Source organism: Trachurus trachurus, assembly GCF_905171665.1.
Source record: "Trachurus trachurus genome assembly, chromosome: 5".
Lineage (NCBI taxonomy): Eukaryota > Metazoa > Chordata > Actinopteri > Carangiformes > Carangidae > Trachurus > Trachurus trachurus.
Window position 1 is genome coordinate 12,393,117 of NC_139896.1, and position 14,819 is coordinate 12,407,935.

The following is a 14,819-nucleotide window of genomic DNA, read 5'->3' on the forward strand; positions in this document are numbered from 1 at the left end:
GTCTTCCTGTAGGGAGCAGAATGGCTATCGTGGAAACCAAGGAGGAGGCATGAGGCCTCAAAACATGGGTGTGAACAACCCCAACCAACAGATGAACATGGGCCCAGGAGGGGGCATGGGGATGAACAGGGGCTACGGCATGAACGAACAGGGCAACATGCCACAGAGAGGAATGCCTCCATATGCTGGAGGCAACCGCATGAATCCCATGAACCAGATGAATCAAATGAATCCCATGAATCAGATGAATCCTATGCATCAGATGAACAACATGGGTCAAATGAATCAGATGAATCAAATGAATTCCATGCACCCAATGAACTCCCCCATGAACTCAATGAACCAGATGAATCAGATGAATCAGATGGGCCATCACGGCGTGCATCATCAGCAGCAGCAGCAGCAGCAGCAGCAGCACCCGCACCCACACCAGCATCCACATCCACATCCACATCCACACCAGCACCCGCACCAGCACCAGCACCAGCAGATGGGTCAGTTCCATGGAGGAGGAGCAGGTGGACCCGGAGGTGGAGGGTACGGGATGGGAATGACAAGTCCCCCTCAGGCTAGTCCAGGAATTAACGGCCCCCCACACAACGTTATGGGTTCACCCAGAGTCAGAGGAAGCCCCAAGATGGCCAGCCCCTTCTCTCCAGGAGGTACTAACCCAACTTTCTTTAAAGGTATATTGTGTAAGAATTACTCCCATCTAGCGGTGCGGTTGTAGATCGCAAGCAACTCAGTCGTATTTTTCATGCTGCATTCACGTGAAATCGGTTAGATGGCAGACGGACAACAGGCGCTGCAGGTAACGGCTTAAACAAGCCTCTATGTAAACAAGTGGCCCGTCAGCACGAGGCAAAACAGTACACGTGACAAATTCAATATGGCGATGTCGTATTGTTTTTTTTTGTTTTTTAAAGTATATTTTGGCTTTTCATGCCTTTTATTAGATAGGACAGTTGAGAGTGTGACAGGAAATGGGAGGCAGAGAGGGGGAATGACACGCAGGACAGGGCCGTCCGACGCAGGACTCGAACCGGGGCCGCCTGCAGTGAGGACCATAGCCTCAACACATGGGGCGGGTGCTCTACCAACTGAGCTAAACACTGCCCCGCGATGTCGTATTGTTGACCTGACCCACATTTGACCATCTTTCTCTGGACTTCTATGACTAAAATGACATCTGGTTTGTTACCGACGGCCGTTTTTCCGACTGCACCTGAATGCAGCATTCACGTGTAGTCCTCACAGTCCTCACTGCGTTACCGCGGTGACTTTTCACAGACGCCACCTCGACCTGAGCCGACAGCTCCGGTGTCTCCGGTGAGTTTCCGTGGTTTCCTACCGTCACGCTGCCACTGAACGTAAAAACATGGCGACACGACATGTCAGCCGCCACCGAGCTTACCCGCTCGATGTATATATGAATGATATGAACGGCAAATTCAGAGCTTACCGGAACACGTCAGTTTGTTGATGGGGGTGATTATTGATGAATAAAGAAACTTACTTTTGAACGAAATAATCGATTTTCGTGAATAGATAACAGGAGAACTTACACAATGTACCTTTAAAGACTTTGCAGGTTATTTAGATATGAACTGCTTCTTTTTCATTCACAAATTGTTCACATCTCTCTCTTTTTTTTGTGTGTGTGCAGGTATGAACTCTCCCATGAGCTCCAGTCACCCTGGTAACTCTGGAGGTGGAGGCACCACCTTCTCCAGCAGCTCCTTAAACGCCCTCCAAGCCATCAGTGAGGGAGTGGGCAATCCGATGCCCTCGCCGCTCACCTCTCCTCCCCCTCACAAACCCGACAGCTCGCCAAGTATCAACTCCACCAACAACCAGTCAGCAGGACCGTGCAAACCGGGCCTCCCTGCCTACTCTGACTCCAAGAGCCCCGGCAGTTCACTGGGGGCCGGAGGAGAGCAGCAGCAGCAGTCGCAGCCACACCCGCACACCCCCACCAATGAGGGCGCCCCAGAAAAGCCGGACAGCCAGGCCAGCAGAGAGACGGGCCAGACCGGGGGAGAACCAAATCGACGGGTCCCTGACACAAAATGCCACAAGAAGCTCCTGCAGCTCCTCACCTCCCCCACAGATGATCTGGTGCCACCTAATCACCCGTCAAACTCCGGACCCAGCTCCACATCCGAGGCTAAAGACGGGACAGGGGGCGTCACCAGCCCCTCCTCAACGGGAGTGTCCTCCTCTACGGGTGGGAATCACAGCGCTGTGTCCTCATCCGCTGGCGCAGGACATTTAACGAGTCAGTCGCTGCAGGAGAAGCACAAGATCCTCCACAAGCTCCTCCAGAACGGAAACACTCCCGATGAGGTGGCCCGCATCACGGCTGAGGCCACAGGGAAGAGCAACTTGGACTCGGACCCTGGGCCTGCAGCCCCCGGAGGAGCCAGGGGACCTGAAACAAAACAGGAGCAGCACAGCCCTAAGAAGGAGAAGCCTCACGCCCTCCTTCACTACCTCCTCAACAAGGACGACTCTAAAGAAAGTGGTGATATCAAGCCAAAGCTGGAGGAGCTGGAGGGCAGAGGAGCTCAGGGGGCAGGGGTCTCCAGCTCAGACACCCACTGCATGGAGGGAAAGGTTAAGCTGGAGCCATCCGATGAGGTAAGTTGTTTTTTCTTTCCTAAAAAGCCAAGTTGTTAGACGTAAAACACCCACTAGATTGTTTTCTAATGAGTCTTTTGTCTCTGTGGTTCAGACGGAGACCTTGGAGACCATTCTGGGTGTCCCAAGGAAAAACTCTGGCTTCTACCCTGAACCAGACTCCAGAGCAGGGAAGGAAGTGGGGAATAAACCAGGAAACATGCCTGACAATTTACATGGTAAGTCGGTCATGAAAATCCAAAGCATGTACCGGTAATACAATGATACAGATATCACACTGTGGACGTTTGTGTATTAATTTTTTATTCAACTCTTTGAACCTAAATGTGCAAAGGTATGTAACTTCTCCTTGGCACTGTGTGTGTCTGTTTCAGATGGGGAGAAAGGCCCCATGCCTCCAACTCCACGTAGTGTCTATCAAAGAGCCTTGTCCGCAGATGCTAAACCCATGGGTGTAGACGGACCAGTAGGAGGCGGGCTGGCGATGAGGAGAAATGTCCCCTGTCCCACATTGGTCAAACAGGAGAACATCGATGCTCCGATCCGATCCGGACCCGTACCCGTACCCAACGGCTTTCCTGGAGGCATGGGTGTCTGTCCACCCAGAGGACATCCAAGTAATTTAAACACTTACTTCTTTGCAGGCCCAAGACAGCCTGGCTTTCTATGTACAACTTGGTCTCACAGAATAGGCAGCATGGAGATCTTACTTTTAAAGCAGAAGTAAGCGATCCGGTCGTTTTGGCTAACTTCTTATCAGCCGATGAAGTCAGCAGTCCCCGCCCTCGTCCCTACGTCACCACATTCACGCGCATCCCTTGGCTGCACACACAGAGAGGACCGCCCCTTTATGCCGTTCTCTCTCCTCATTGGATAAAGGTTGTAGGATACAAGGAAAGTTTTCTCCTCGGCTTACAGCAGAGCAGAGTGACTGACAGACCCGTGTTTCAGACCAAACACTCTATATAAGTGATTGCTGTGACTATTATTATTATATTATTACTAACTATTTAAGACTTATATTAACACAATGAAATATAAAAGTTAAGGGTTCAGATTTTTCACAATGTAGATAATCTTACTGATGAAATGCTCTAAGTTGGTGGTGTTTTTTTTGTTGTTCAGGAGGTATGGGCAGAGGTATGGGAATGCCCCAGCGCCCTCCCATGGCAGGACCAGGGGAGTGGGGGATGCCGAGGCCCAGTGGCAGCCCAGCGTCCGGCCCAGGTCACCCAGGCATGGGTCGCTCTGGCCCGATCGGCGGACCCATGATCAACCGCTCCAACAGCGTACCTGCGAACCCCAGGTCCATGCTGCAGCAGCAACTCATGGATATGGGTACGTCACATGTCTAACATGTGTAACTAACTGCTTGATTCATAAAGTGATGAAGTAAAGTACATATCTGAACCTTTTTTTTTTTTGTGAATTCATCTGCAGGTACCAATGAAGCCAGTATGAGTATGAGCCCATTTGGTGGACATGGACCACCACCTCGGTCCCCCAACTGGCCAGACTCTGCCATGGCAATGGAAAGACCCCAGACAAACACAAACAGGTAAACCACTGGTCCTAAACCCATCCCATTATTTCCAACTTACTGGGCTCAGTCTAAATTCAGAAGTTGACATTAATCATGTCTACAATCACAGCCTCCTATTCTTTAAGTGACTAAACATCTGGGTCATTTGTTGCTTCAGGGAACAGTTTGCACACCCCCTGGATGAGCTGCTGGGGCCGCTGACCAGCAGCGATGGCCCGAGTGATGAACGAGCACTTCTGGACCAGCTGGATTCTCTGCTTAACACCGCAGATCTCATGGCTCTACAGGAAATAGACCGCGCCTTGGGCATCCCTGAAATAGTGGGCCAGGTACAGGACATGCAGCAGTGTGAATGATGTATCACATTGATTTTGTTAACAGGACATTATTAGATAATAACAGTGTTGGCACCAGAGGCACAAATGAAAAAAAAAGTCTTAAACTGCGCGGTGATGCTGAATAAAGTGAAAAGTATAAAAACAGAATTTGTCTGTTGACATGGTAAAGTGAACACATAGTCAGTAAGAAAAAAAAACATAAAAAGCAGAGAAAATGGTCCAAAATCACTGTATGAATTTATTTTAATTAGGTGTGATATGATGTGAGCTCATTTAAAAGTTTGAACTTGAATGTTCATAATGTGAATGTTCTTATTAAGCTTCCAGTTCATTGTAGCTTGTTGTTGAAACCTAAACCATAAGCTTGATACTGATGCAGCTGTTGAATGGATGTGTGTGTTTTATGCTCTGGTGGTGTTAGTCAGCCATGTGTTAACTTTGCATGACGGTGAAATCTGTCCAAACTGGCATCACATGCAGCTTCTCTCTACCCCAGACCCACGGACCTGAAGGTCACCAGCAGGGCCAGGATCAAGGTCAGGGTCGGCCACCATCGGAGCCTTTCCCAGGACCGGACTCCTCTATAGGCATCGACCAAAAGCCCATGTATGGCCAGGGCTACCCTGGGCCCCCAGGACCCCCCTCCATGGGCATGCAGGGAGGTTATGGAGGCAGCACGATGCAAGGTCAGTCTCCTGGTGGCTTCAACCCCATGATGAATCAGATGGGCCAAGCAGGGGGCTTCCCTGGCATGGGCAGTATGGGGGCCATGGGCAACCCCCGTGCAAACATGATGAGACCACGCATGATGGCCACCAAGCCTCTACGACTGCAGCTACAGCAGAGACTGCAAGGCCAGCAGGTGAGCTCACTGAGGAATACAGATCATATGACCACAATACTGGTCTATAGAAAACACGGGTCACCTTGTTCGTTAGGAAGAGTGGGTTGTTTTTGTGAATTATGTGAAGAATGAAGTCAAAATAAACAAACTCTTTCTCATTTCTCCTCCGGCAGTTTCTGAACCAGACCCGACAAGGCATAAAGATGGAAAATGCCCCTGGAGGAAACCCTGCCATGCGTCCAGGCATGCAGCCTGGCATGCAGCCTGGCATGCAGCCTGGCATGCAGCCTGGCATGCAGCCTGGTATGCAACCCGGTATGCAACCCGGCATGCAACCAGCAGGCATGGGTAGTCAGGTATGTAGTCAGTTCATCCTCACATCTGATATGAGGTGTTTTCACTTGACACTTTTAAATAAAATCAGTCTATTTGTCACCATTTGAAGAACGGAGGTCAAATTCTTGATGTTTCTCCACAGCCTGGTTTCCTTAACGCTCAGATGATGGCTCAGCGCAGCCGCGAGATGATGACCATGCAGATGAGGAGGCAGCGGATGATGATGCTGATGCAGCAGCAGCAGCAGCAACAGCAACAGCAGCAGCAGCAGGGACAAGGGGCAGCAGCAGCAGGCTTCAGCCCTCCTCCAAATGTCACCGCACCAGCAGGCATGGACGCCCCCATGGGAGGCCCCCCCTTGAGCCAACCTGGACAGCAGGGATTCAACTATGGAGGTAACTATGGTGAGTTGACTGACTCTGAGTTGGCTGCCTGTCTCTTTTCCTCCTGGATGTTCAAGTTCCACATTTACAGCTGCTCACTATTGTTGTCGTACTTGCAGGAATGAACCAGCAGGGGGACCCGTCGTTCATGGCTCCGGGCAGCAGCCCACCAGGAAACATGATGCAAGGGCGAATGGCTGGCCCCCCTCAGAGCGCCATGATGCAGGGGATGCAGGGAAACCCACAGGGAGGACCCATGTACCCATCTGGAGAGATGAAGGGCTGGCCTCAGGGCGCCATGCCACGCAGCAAGTACGTAACAACAGACTTCTCTGAGCACAACACTCAACTGGAGTCTTGTCTGCGTGTTGTTTCTTGACGTCAAAATCTATTTCCATTGTCTTCCAGCTCATACCCTCAGCAGCAGTTCCCCCAGCAGGGCAGCCAGGGCCAGTTTGGGCCTATGATGATGAACAATTCCATGGGCGGACCCGGGCCAGTCAGTGGGGCCGGCGCAGGGCAGATGGGCCAAATGCCAGGACAGATGCAAGGACAAATGGGCATGAACCCAATGGGAATGGGCAGAATGCCAATGGGACCTGATCAGGTAGATAATTGTTTGTCTGTTTGTTTCAGGGGGGCTTACGTGAGACTGAGCTGATGTTGTAAAACTCTGTAGAGACTTGTTTATTTGTGAGAATTCCCATTAGCTGTGCTCTAGAGCACCAAGGACCCCTAAATTGACACAAATTATACCACAGACCCCCATTGGACAAAATTCTGAAGCAAACACCAGAAATACACAAATATTTACTTAATCAATGTACGTTCAAATGAGGTGTGAATTTTTGGAAAGATTAGAGATATTTCTGGAAAAATGTGGTACAATTTCTCCAAAAAAGTTGAAACATTTCTAGAAAAAATGGTTAAATTTCTCAACAAAAAAATGTCTAGAAAAACGTGGTAAAATTCCTAAAAAAAAAAAAATTCTAGAAGAAACTGGTAAAAATTTCTAAAAAAAAAAAAAAAGTAAAATAATAATCATTTAAAAGAAAGTGTGAAAAATTAAAGTTAAAAAATTCTAGAAAAAAGTGTAACATTTCAAGAAGAAGTCCCCTGGTGGTCCCCGGACCCCACTTTGCGAACCATTGCTCTAGAGCACCGCTAGCCTTACTGGGGTCCACATTTAAAAACAGTTCATTTAAAACATACATTTACAATCAAGACATGAATAAGATAAGACAAGTCAACGAAAACTTACATTAAATCTTAACAATAGGTATGAATCGTCATTCTAAATCAAAGAACATATAAGACACTCCAATACACAAAACCTACATAAGCCTCCATAAAACCCTAAGTGTGTATGCGTGTATGCGTGTGTGCATGTGTATATGTTATCTTACAGGTATGGAATTCCAAGATGGTTTTTTTTATTTGCATTGAAATATTGATTTCTGTGTGATTTGGTTATCTGCTATACAGACATTATATTTGAACAAATAAGTGTTAACATGTATGTGACTGTTTTTCCATCTCTGCAGAAGTATTGTTGACGACCTGTGGCTGACAGCAGAGTCTGAAGCCTTTCATCTGTAGCGCCGGGGCCGGGGCCAGGAGAGGAGCTGGACCTACACAAACACACACACAGTGGGAGTTCTCCAGCATAAAACATGACACGGGAGACTCGACACAACGCTCTGCTCATCCTGAGGAAGTCGGCTACAAGGCCAAGCATGGATCAGGTTTCATCACCAACCGAAGCCTCACATGCTGTAGCCTCAGCCTATGTAGGTTACGCACAAACACAAAATATCTGTGTGTGTGTGTGTGTGTGTGTGTTGCGCGCATGTTTGTGTGTTTTCACGCGAATGACCTGGAGCTGTCGGGCAGTATTCAGCGTCACAGTCAGGCTGCAGAACGGGACTACGGTACAACTGGCTGTGGCTGCACTTTACCTGGAGGCTTCTGCGTGGAATAAAGATTGATGCAATATTTCTTCATCATTACAGCCTTACGAGAGATTCAATGCCTTCACAACAATGGGTTTCTTTTTGTTTTGTTTTTCTTTTCTTATCCTTTGGATGCGCCTCATTCTTAAAGTCATTGGAAGCTATAAGCACAGTTTTACCATGTTATGCAGATTGGAGCAATAACTCTCGCCTCTATGCTTTAGACTGTAACTGAGCGTCATTACCCTGTTCTAAGCAAACAAATGGTACTGCAGTATTAGATGTCTCAAATGTCCTCTGTGAATATGAATTGTAAATATCCTACAAAATATATCAGACATGCTTTTTAAAGACCCATTATTGCACAAAGTATGAGACCTGGTTGTATTTTTGTGTCCCATAGGTCAATACTGTTTGGTTGTTTTTGCTTTCCTTCTTTTTTTTTGCCTTTGCAAACACAGGTGTTTTTTGGGTTTTCCTTTCCTCTGTTTGTCTTTTTCTTAATGCTGTATTTTTTTTTTTTTTTAATTTTCCAGAAGTCGTGTATTTCATGTTTTAGCGAGGCACTTTTTATTTGTGACGAAGATCTGATGAGTTGAAGGTTTGAGCTTTCACACCATCAGAGGTTTTATTAGCAGATGGGGGTGGTGGATTCTGTCGGCCGGTCGATTACATAAACTTTTTGTTTTGTTTGGCTGTGTGTGTGCGTGTATGAGTGTGTAAGGGTGTATGTGTGTGTGCGTGTGTGCGTGTGTGTGTGTGTGTGTGTGTGTGTGCAGTATGGTGAATACGGGAACACACCCCTCGGTTCACCAACAGGCCCGGTCCTTGCAGAGTTCTCTCCTTCCCACCATCTTTGTGTCTGTCGAGCGTATTTTATCCACAGCATCTTCTTTTGACTGTTATTCTCAACTCGCTGAATCTACCTTTCAACATGCGCAATCCAAAGATATTTTTCCACATCTCTGTATAGTTTCTGAGGTTTTCTGGTGTACATTTTTTATGATATGTGTTATATTATTCTGACGGTAAATGGGTACATATCATTGATCTGTAATGGCATATGATGGTTATGTACTGTAAGTGTATCAGCTATCAGTGCAGTGCAAAACGAGGACTGGGGGGTCTCAGCCCTGCAGCAGAAAAGTTTTTACATCCAGAAAAAAAAAAACAAAGCATGTTTTTGCTGTGAGAGAGAAATACCAATGGAATGAAATCCACTTGAAGACATATCAATTTCTCTTCTATTTTTCAGGAAACAACTTCATTTTATCTCCAGATTTTGTTACTTCAGGAAAAAGGAACTTTGTAGAGTTTGAATGAAGTGCAAACAGAGGCAAGAGATCATTTGGTTTGTTTTTGTTTTTCCTTGTGTGGAGGTAAGATAAGCTGTCATTTTACAGGATGTATATTACAGTTTTTTTTTTTCTTTTGATGTTGATATTGATGTAAATACAAATTTCTATTTAAACACTCTTGACTCTTGTTCTCTAATTATAATGCATGTAATTCCATTCGTGCAGTTCTCAGTCTGGTAACAGTTAATATCAGCCAGTGAATGTAGACATAATAATCATGTCTTATCAAACAAAACAAATGAGCTCTGCTGCAGCCTTGTCAGGTTATGAAGAAATAATCCACTTCCATTTTTAGATCTAATAGTCTTCTGTTGAAAGAAAAGTATCATTCAATATCACTCCCTGCTTGGTGTTGCAGAAAACTTTGCTTCTTTCAGGTTATTGTAACTCCCACACGGTACGGCGCACTAACTTCTAAAACAAGTGCACACAGACAATGGTGGAAGAAGAATTCACATCCTTTATTTTCCAAAAACTATGAAAAAGTAGGTCCAACTGTTTGTAACTGGTACTTTAGTTATCACACTGTAAAACAACTATTGTGCAGATGTTTAATTTGCAGAATTTACTTCAGTGATGACTAATTCAGCCATGTGACTCATGTTAATACTGATCATGTTGCAGCTTTCCGAGGTGGAGCTGGTTTTAACTACTTAATATACAGTTTGGTATTTTTTAATCACTGTTTCTGAAAGGTTGAGCTGCCCTGAAGGATCACAAGATAAATCTGTTGGCTGTGAGAGGATTAATGAAAGAAAAACAAGGCACTGACGCACATATTTGTTTTCACGTTGCTCTAATCTTTGCTTTCTTTTTCTGGAGATCATCAGATACGCTATTCAGCTTTTTGATATCATGTAGATTTCTCAAAATACTACGCTTTATCTGCTTTTGTTTCCGAGTGCAAAATCAAGACGTTGTTCAGTTCTTTTTGTTTTTGAGCTGCAGCTGCTTCAGCAAACTTTCACTTAAAGGCTGCATTTAAACTGTTCACAAAACTTTCAGCTACTGAATTTATATTTAACTTCTACTATATTTACATGATCACATCATAATTTCTGAGTTGTGACATTGCATGAATTATATACATCCACAGTAATAACTGAATGTGCATATTAAGCCTTAAGGGGTAGGACCAGCTAGTAAACAGATAAAATGACACTGATGTATCATCTCTGTGTATGATCTGCAGCAGTTTGTGAGACGTTGGAGACAGAATAATGTTAGAGGAGAAGAGCAGCTACTGTCAGGAAGAGATCAGCATCATAACTCATTAAGAGACGAGTTCCTTCGTCTCCCATGTGCTTCCCAAGACGAGTTCAGATGAGGCAAGAAAGGTCAACAGCAGGAGACAGGTAAACACTGGTCTACACAGTCACTAGTTCATGGTAGTAAATATGTTTGGAGGTTTACCATAGAAGTTATGTTCTTCCTCCACACTTCACATTTAATATAATATTTCTGTCGCTTCAGACAAATAATAATCAGACACGAAGGCGACAGGTGAAGATGTCACAGCAGCAGGATCGAGGATGATGAACCACCTTCATCAGACAGGACAGGCCCCGAATCTGAGAGATGGAAACTAAAGGTGTGTTTTAGTCTGGTGGTGGTCCATGTTTCTGATGATGGTCTGGTGTAATTCCTACATAATAGGCTATGCAGAAGTCACTGAAGTAACAGTTTGAACCATAAAGTACAGTACTTGGGTATTTTAAGCAAGCACACTTGGCTACATTTCCACCACTGCTGATGGAGCTTTAGTGGGAAGCTTTTAAACAGATGTGATGGCTTCATTCTGTATTATCAGATTATCATTGCTGAATTTTAATGCCACAGATTTAACAGTGCATTTTTTTTTTTTTTTAGCTGATCGTACTTTCTTTTAGCACAGCCAGGAAGCTGAATAGGTTTTATGCAGAGCTCCACTACTTCCTGAACTTACAATTTGAGTTGTGTTTCTGATTGGCGTAGAACTAATTAATTAGTTTGAAACACCTGTGGGTCCCCAACATGGCAGGTGTAGGACTACATTTGAAACTCATGGATTGAACCTTGAATCACAAATGTTTAAATGCAGAATATGAGCTATAAAAACCTTCACCAGAGGGCGGCGCTGTTGTCTACACATTCCCCCTTCTTCAACACCTTCATCGCCTCACTCAGCTGCTGATATCGCCGCTGTGAGAGAGGCTGCAGTTGACTGTAAAACCACCAGGGGGCGCTGACTACAAACCTGAGAGCTGAGGGTTGACTCATGTTTATGGACAGGGATTAAAGTAACAACAATCATTTGGAGTGAAGCAGATATAAATTGGATTAAATGGTTATAAAGTGATAAAATAACGAGTAAAAATACATTTTTTTTTTAGAGTTTTCTTTTTTCTTTTTTAAATGGAGAAACCACCGTGGCCTGGTCTTTATTGTCTCCACAGCTCAAGCAGATTACATAAGAGATTTGTATCTGCCTTATAGATAATTACAAGTGATTAAAGGTTCAAAGAGGAAACTCTATTATGATTTGGAGAAACGTTGAGGCAGTTTTACATGTTAAACAATTCATTTTAAATTCTTATTGACACTTCTCTCAGCTCGAGCTGAGTATGTTTCTATTTAAAAAAAAAAAAAAAGTGGAGTGTATATATTAATAGTAAACTTATAACATACGACTGTAGTGTGGGAATCTCTACCCGAGAGCGACTCACTACTCTCTCTCTCTCTCTTTCTCTCTCTCGCAGTGTTGGCGTGGTTCCCGGCCCATCTGCGGCCTGGCCCTTGGATTACTGTTTGTTAATGTTTCAATCAGCTGTGTGTTGAGGAATGTGGAGCTATTTAACCTGAACTTCCCCAGGTGTGCCGAGGCGCCGCTCAGTCTGGGCCCCGCCGCCCTCCCCTGCCCTTGGCACAAAGCTATCACACAAACACAATCACACACTGGCCACGCCGGGGCTGCAGCTGTGCGCATCGCACCGCAGGGAAATGGGAAAAACATTGCACCAGGGAGACAGAATAAATCTTATAACGAGTCGCCTCGCCAAAGCAATTTTAACCCCTGCGGTGCCGGTGGAGACCAGAAAACAGTTGATTTACGCGATTACACATCGAAACAGCACATTTAAATGGATGTTTTATGAAGTGAAACTAACTTTTATCTCATTTATTTATTTTATTTTTCATCGTCAGTAAACCGCCTTACATCACCGAATCTCTCTTTATAAATGCCCTGAACACAACTACAGTCTTTAGAGTCATGACTACAATGATTTTATTCATTTATTTAACTTTATTTCAAACTCTTGTCTCCATTCGTCAAGATGTGTGGACCTGACGATTTAAAGGGAGACTTCCTCTGGTAATGTGATACGTTAATGACCCATAGAGAGGCAAATTACCAATTTAACTGGCTGTGAGCCATTATGTTGACCACCAGCTTTGGTTTTATGTTACCTGAATGACTTAACAGCTTCAGGTGTAGCACTTTTTTGTTTTTAAGTGATAACCACTTTACACTCTTCCAAAAAGCTACTCAGCTACAAGGTAAAGCTATTCACATGTAGGCCTATAGGAGTAGGCCTGTGGGTAATCACAATGGTAACAAGGCCATAACAGCCCATAATAAGCCTTTTAAGTCCCAGCTGTTTTATATGTAAAGAAATCAACACTGTATGATGTGATACTACACACACACACACACCACCCCCCTCTTTCCCCCTCTCTCACACACACATTCACACAAACACAGTGACAGAAAGATTCTTGTTCAAAAATAATTGTCTTGTTTTAATAAAAACACCAATAAAGTACATTGTAAGAAAACAATATCTTCACATAATGAGGCATTGTAATATACAATACAGTTTGTCGCTCAGAATCTGAGAAATTTTACTTTTTTTCATTTTACAAAACGATGAATTATCTACATGGTTTACACGAAAAAATACAAAGAGCGTGACAGCAACATTAGCTTTCTTTAGGAAAAAAAAACTCTACAAGCAACGAGCGGCTGCTGGCTGCACTGATCTTGTCTTGGTCCCTCGGCTAACCCAGTCTCTCTCTATCTGGACACTACCGGTCTTCTTCTCTCCGGACCCTCTGATGAATCGAGAGCCGTGAGTGGCAGAGGTCTGTCCCCTCGCCGCCGGAGGACGTCCACACAACGTTATTTTATTTTATTTTGTTTTTAGCGGTGGGAGTTTGAAACGTCCCTTACACAGTTCAAGGTTTTTTTAATCGATGTGGTCGAGAAAAGTCACATCATCATGGTAAGCCTTGTTCGTTCTTGGCGGTGCTCGCTCTGGGGTCACGGTGCGATGCTCCACCAGCTCTTAGCGGCACATAATCCTGTCATCTGAGCATCCATTCTGCGGGAAAGGAAGAAGAGAGAGAGAGGGTTGATTAGTACATCTGCTATGGGAGGATGCAAAACAGCAACAAGCAACAACCCGGTGCGCAAAGGGAACTTGGCAACTTTTACGCACGGGCTTTGCATATCTTGGTATATTCAAATGCAAAAAAAAAATACAAAAAAAAAAAAACTTGCACTGCGACATGTGTATGAATGAGAGCATGTGAAGAGATATTTACCTCAGCTGTGATGCTGGCGATCTCTGCGTTCAGCGTGGTCAGCGGCGTGCGGGGGATGTTGCCGGCGGAGTGCTGGCGACTCTTCTCCGGCTCGTCCAGCTCGACCTGCAGGTCCCAGATGTAATCGATGACGTGCTGCAGGATCTCCACTTTGCTGGCCTTCTTGTTCGTGGGCAGAGTGGGCACGAGCTCCTTCAGCTTGCTGTAGCAGCTGTTCATGTCCTGCAGGAAGACGCTCATCTGCTGCTCGTCCAGGAGCGGGATCTTGCACTTGGAGATGGCCAGGCTCTGCTCGGACAGGCATCGCATTACGTCCTCGCCGCCGACCTTGCTCTTCAGGGCGCAGGTAGATCCGACAACCTTCATATTGATATGTGTTCTTGGAGTAGTTTCCAGGATTGAAAAAGGTAAAAGTTCAGAAGTAAGTTGAACAAAACGAGGCTTTTCCTCCTCTTGGAGATGTGAGCAAGACAATGTTGACAGTTTGCAACATCCACATGGGCAAACCTCCTCCGGTTTATAGCAGCGCAGGAGCAGGGGGCGTAGCGGAGTGCTCCTGTTTGAAGGCGGTGAGCCAATCAGATGGCTGCGTTTGTATTGATGGGTCGGTCCCAAACCGCGCCCTTAGCCAATGGCTGCGCTCGCCTGGTTATCGGGATTTACAATCTGTTTGAGGGATGGCGTTACAAATGGAAACAAATGTGTGTCTTTTATTGGTAATATGTGGGAATCCAGCTGTCCATGGCTTGGGGACTCTGCAGGTGTAGATTGCCTGGGGACAGTCAAGGGGCGGTGAATGCCTCTGTATGTAGTGTGAGAATGTGTGTGGGATGGGAAAGGA

The 14,819-nt window shown here is 45.4% G+C and overlaps 2 protein-coding genes across 3 annotated transcripts in view; one reads left to right on the plus strand and one right to left on the minus strand.

Moving 5' to 3' along the window:
- The window catches only part of LOC310986361 (nuclear receptor coactivator 3-like), a 34,730-nt gene extending 25,295 nt beyond the window's left edge, over nt 1–9,435 (plus strand). Inside the window, exons 11-23 of one of the 2 annotated variants that reach the window (XM_083972219.1) lie at nt 13–662; nt 1,667–2,640; nt 2,735–2,858; nt 3,015–3,257; nt 3,766–3,978; nt 4,081–4,198; nt 4,341–4,512; nt 5,018–5,383; nt 5,539–5,721; nt 5,844–6,105; nt 6,204–6,396; nt 6,493–6,691; nt 7,629–9,435. In XM_083972219.1, coding sequence (XP_083828345.1) covers nt 13–662; nt 1,667–2,640; nt 2,735–2,858; nt 3,015–3,257; nt 3,766–3,978; nt 4,081–4,198; nt 4,341–4,512; nt 5,018–5,383; nt 5,539–5,721; nt 5,844–6,105; nt 6,204–6,396; nt 6,493–6,691; nt 7,629–7,640 — 3,709 coding nt within the window. In that variant the 3' untranslated portion in view covers nt 7,641–9,435. The remainder of the gene's footprint in view (nt 1–12; nt 663–1,666; nt 2,641–2,734; nt 2,859–3,014; nt 3,258–3,765; nt 3,979–4,080; nt 4,199–4,340; nt 4,513–5,017; nt 5,384–5,538; nt 5,722–5,843; nt 6,106–6,203; nt 6,397–6,492; nt 6,692–7,628) is intronic. The other variant, XM_083972220.1, reaches the window with a different exon arrangement.
- Nucleotides 9,436–13,147: 3,712 nt separating this feature from the next.
- id1 (inhibitor of DNA binding 1, HLH protein) lies at nt 13,148–14,476 on the minus strand. Its single transcript, XM_083972222.1, has 2 exons — nt 13,979–14,476; nt 13,148–13,755 (listed from the first exon to the last, which is right to left on the minus strand). Exons 1-2 carry the CDS (start codon nt 14,342–14,344, stop codon nt 13,720–13,722), a joined length of 402 nt encoding a protein of 133 aa, XP_083828348.1. The 5' UTR covers nt 14,345–14,476; the 3' UTR covers nt 13,148–13,719.
- Nucleotides 14,477–14,819: the final 343 nt, after the last annotated feature.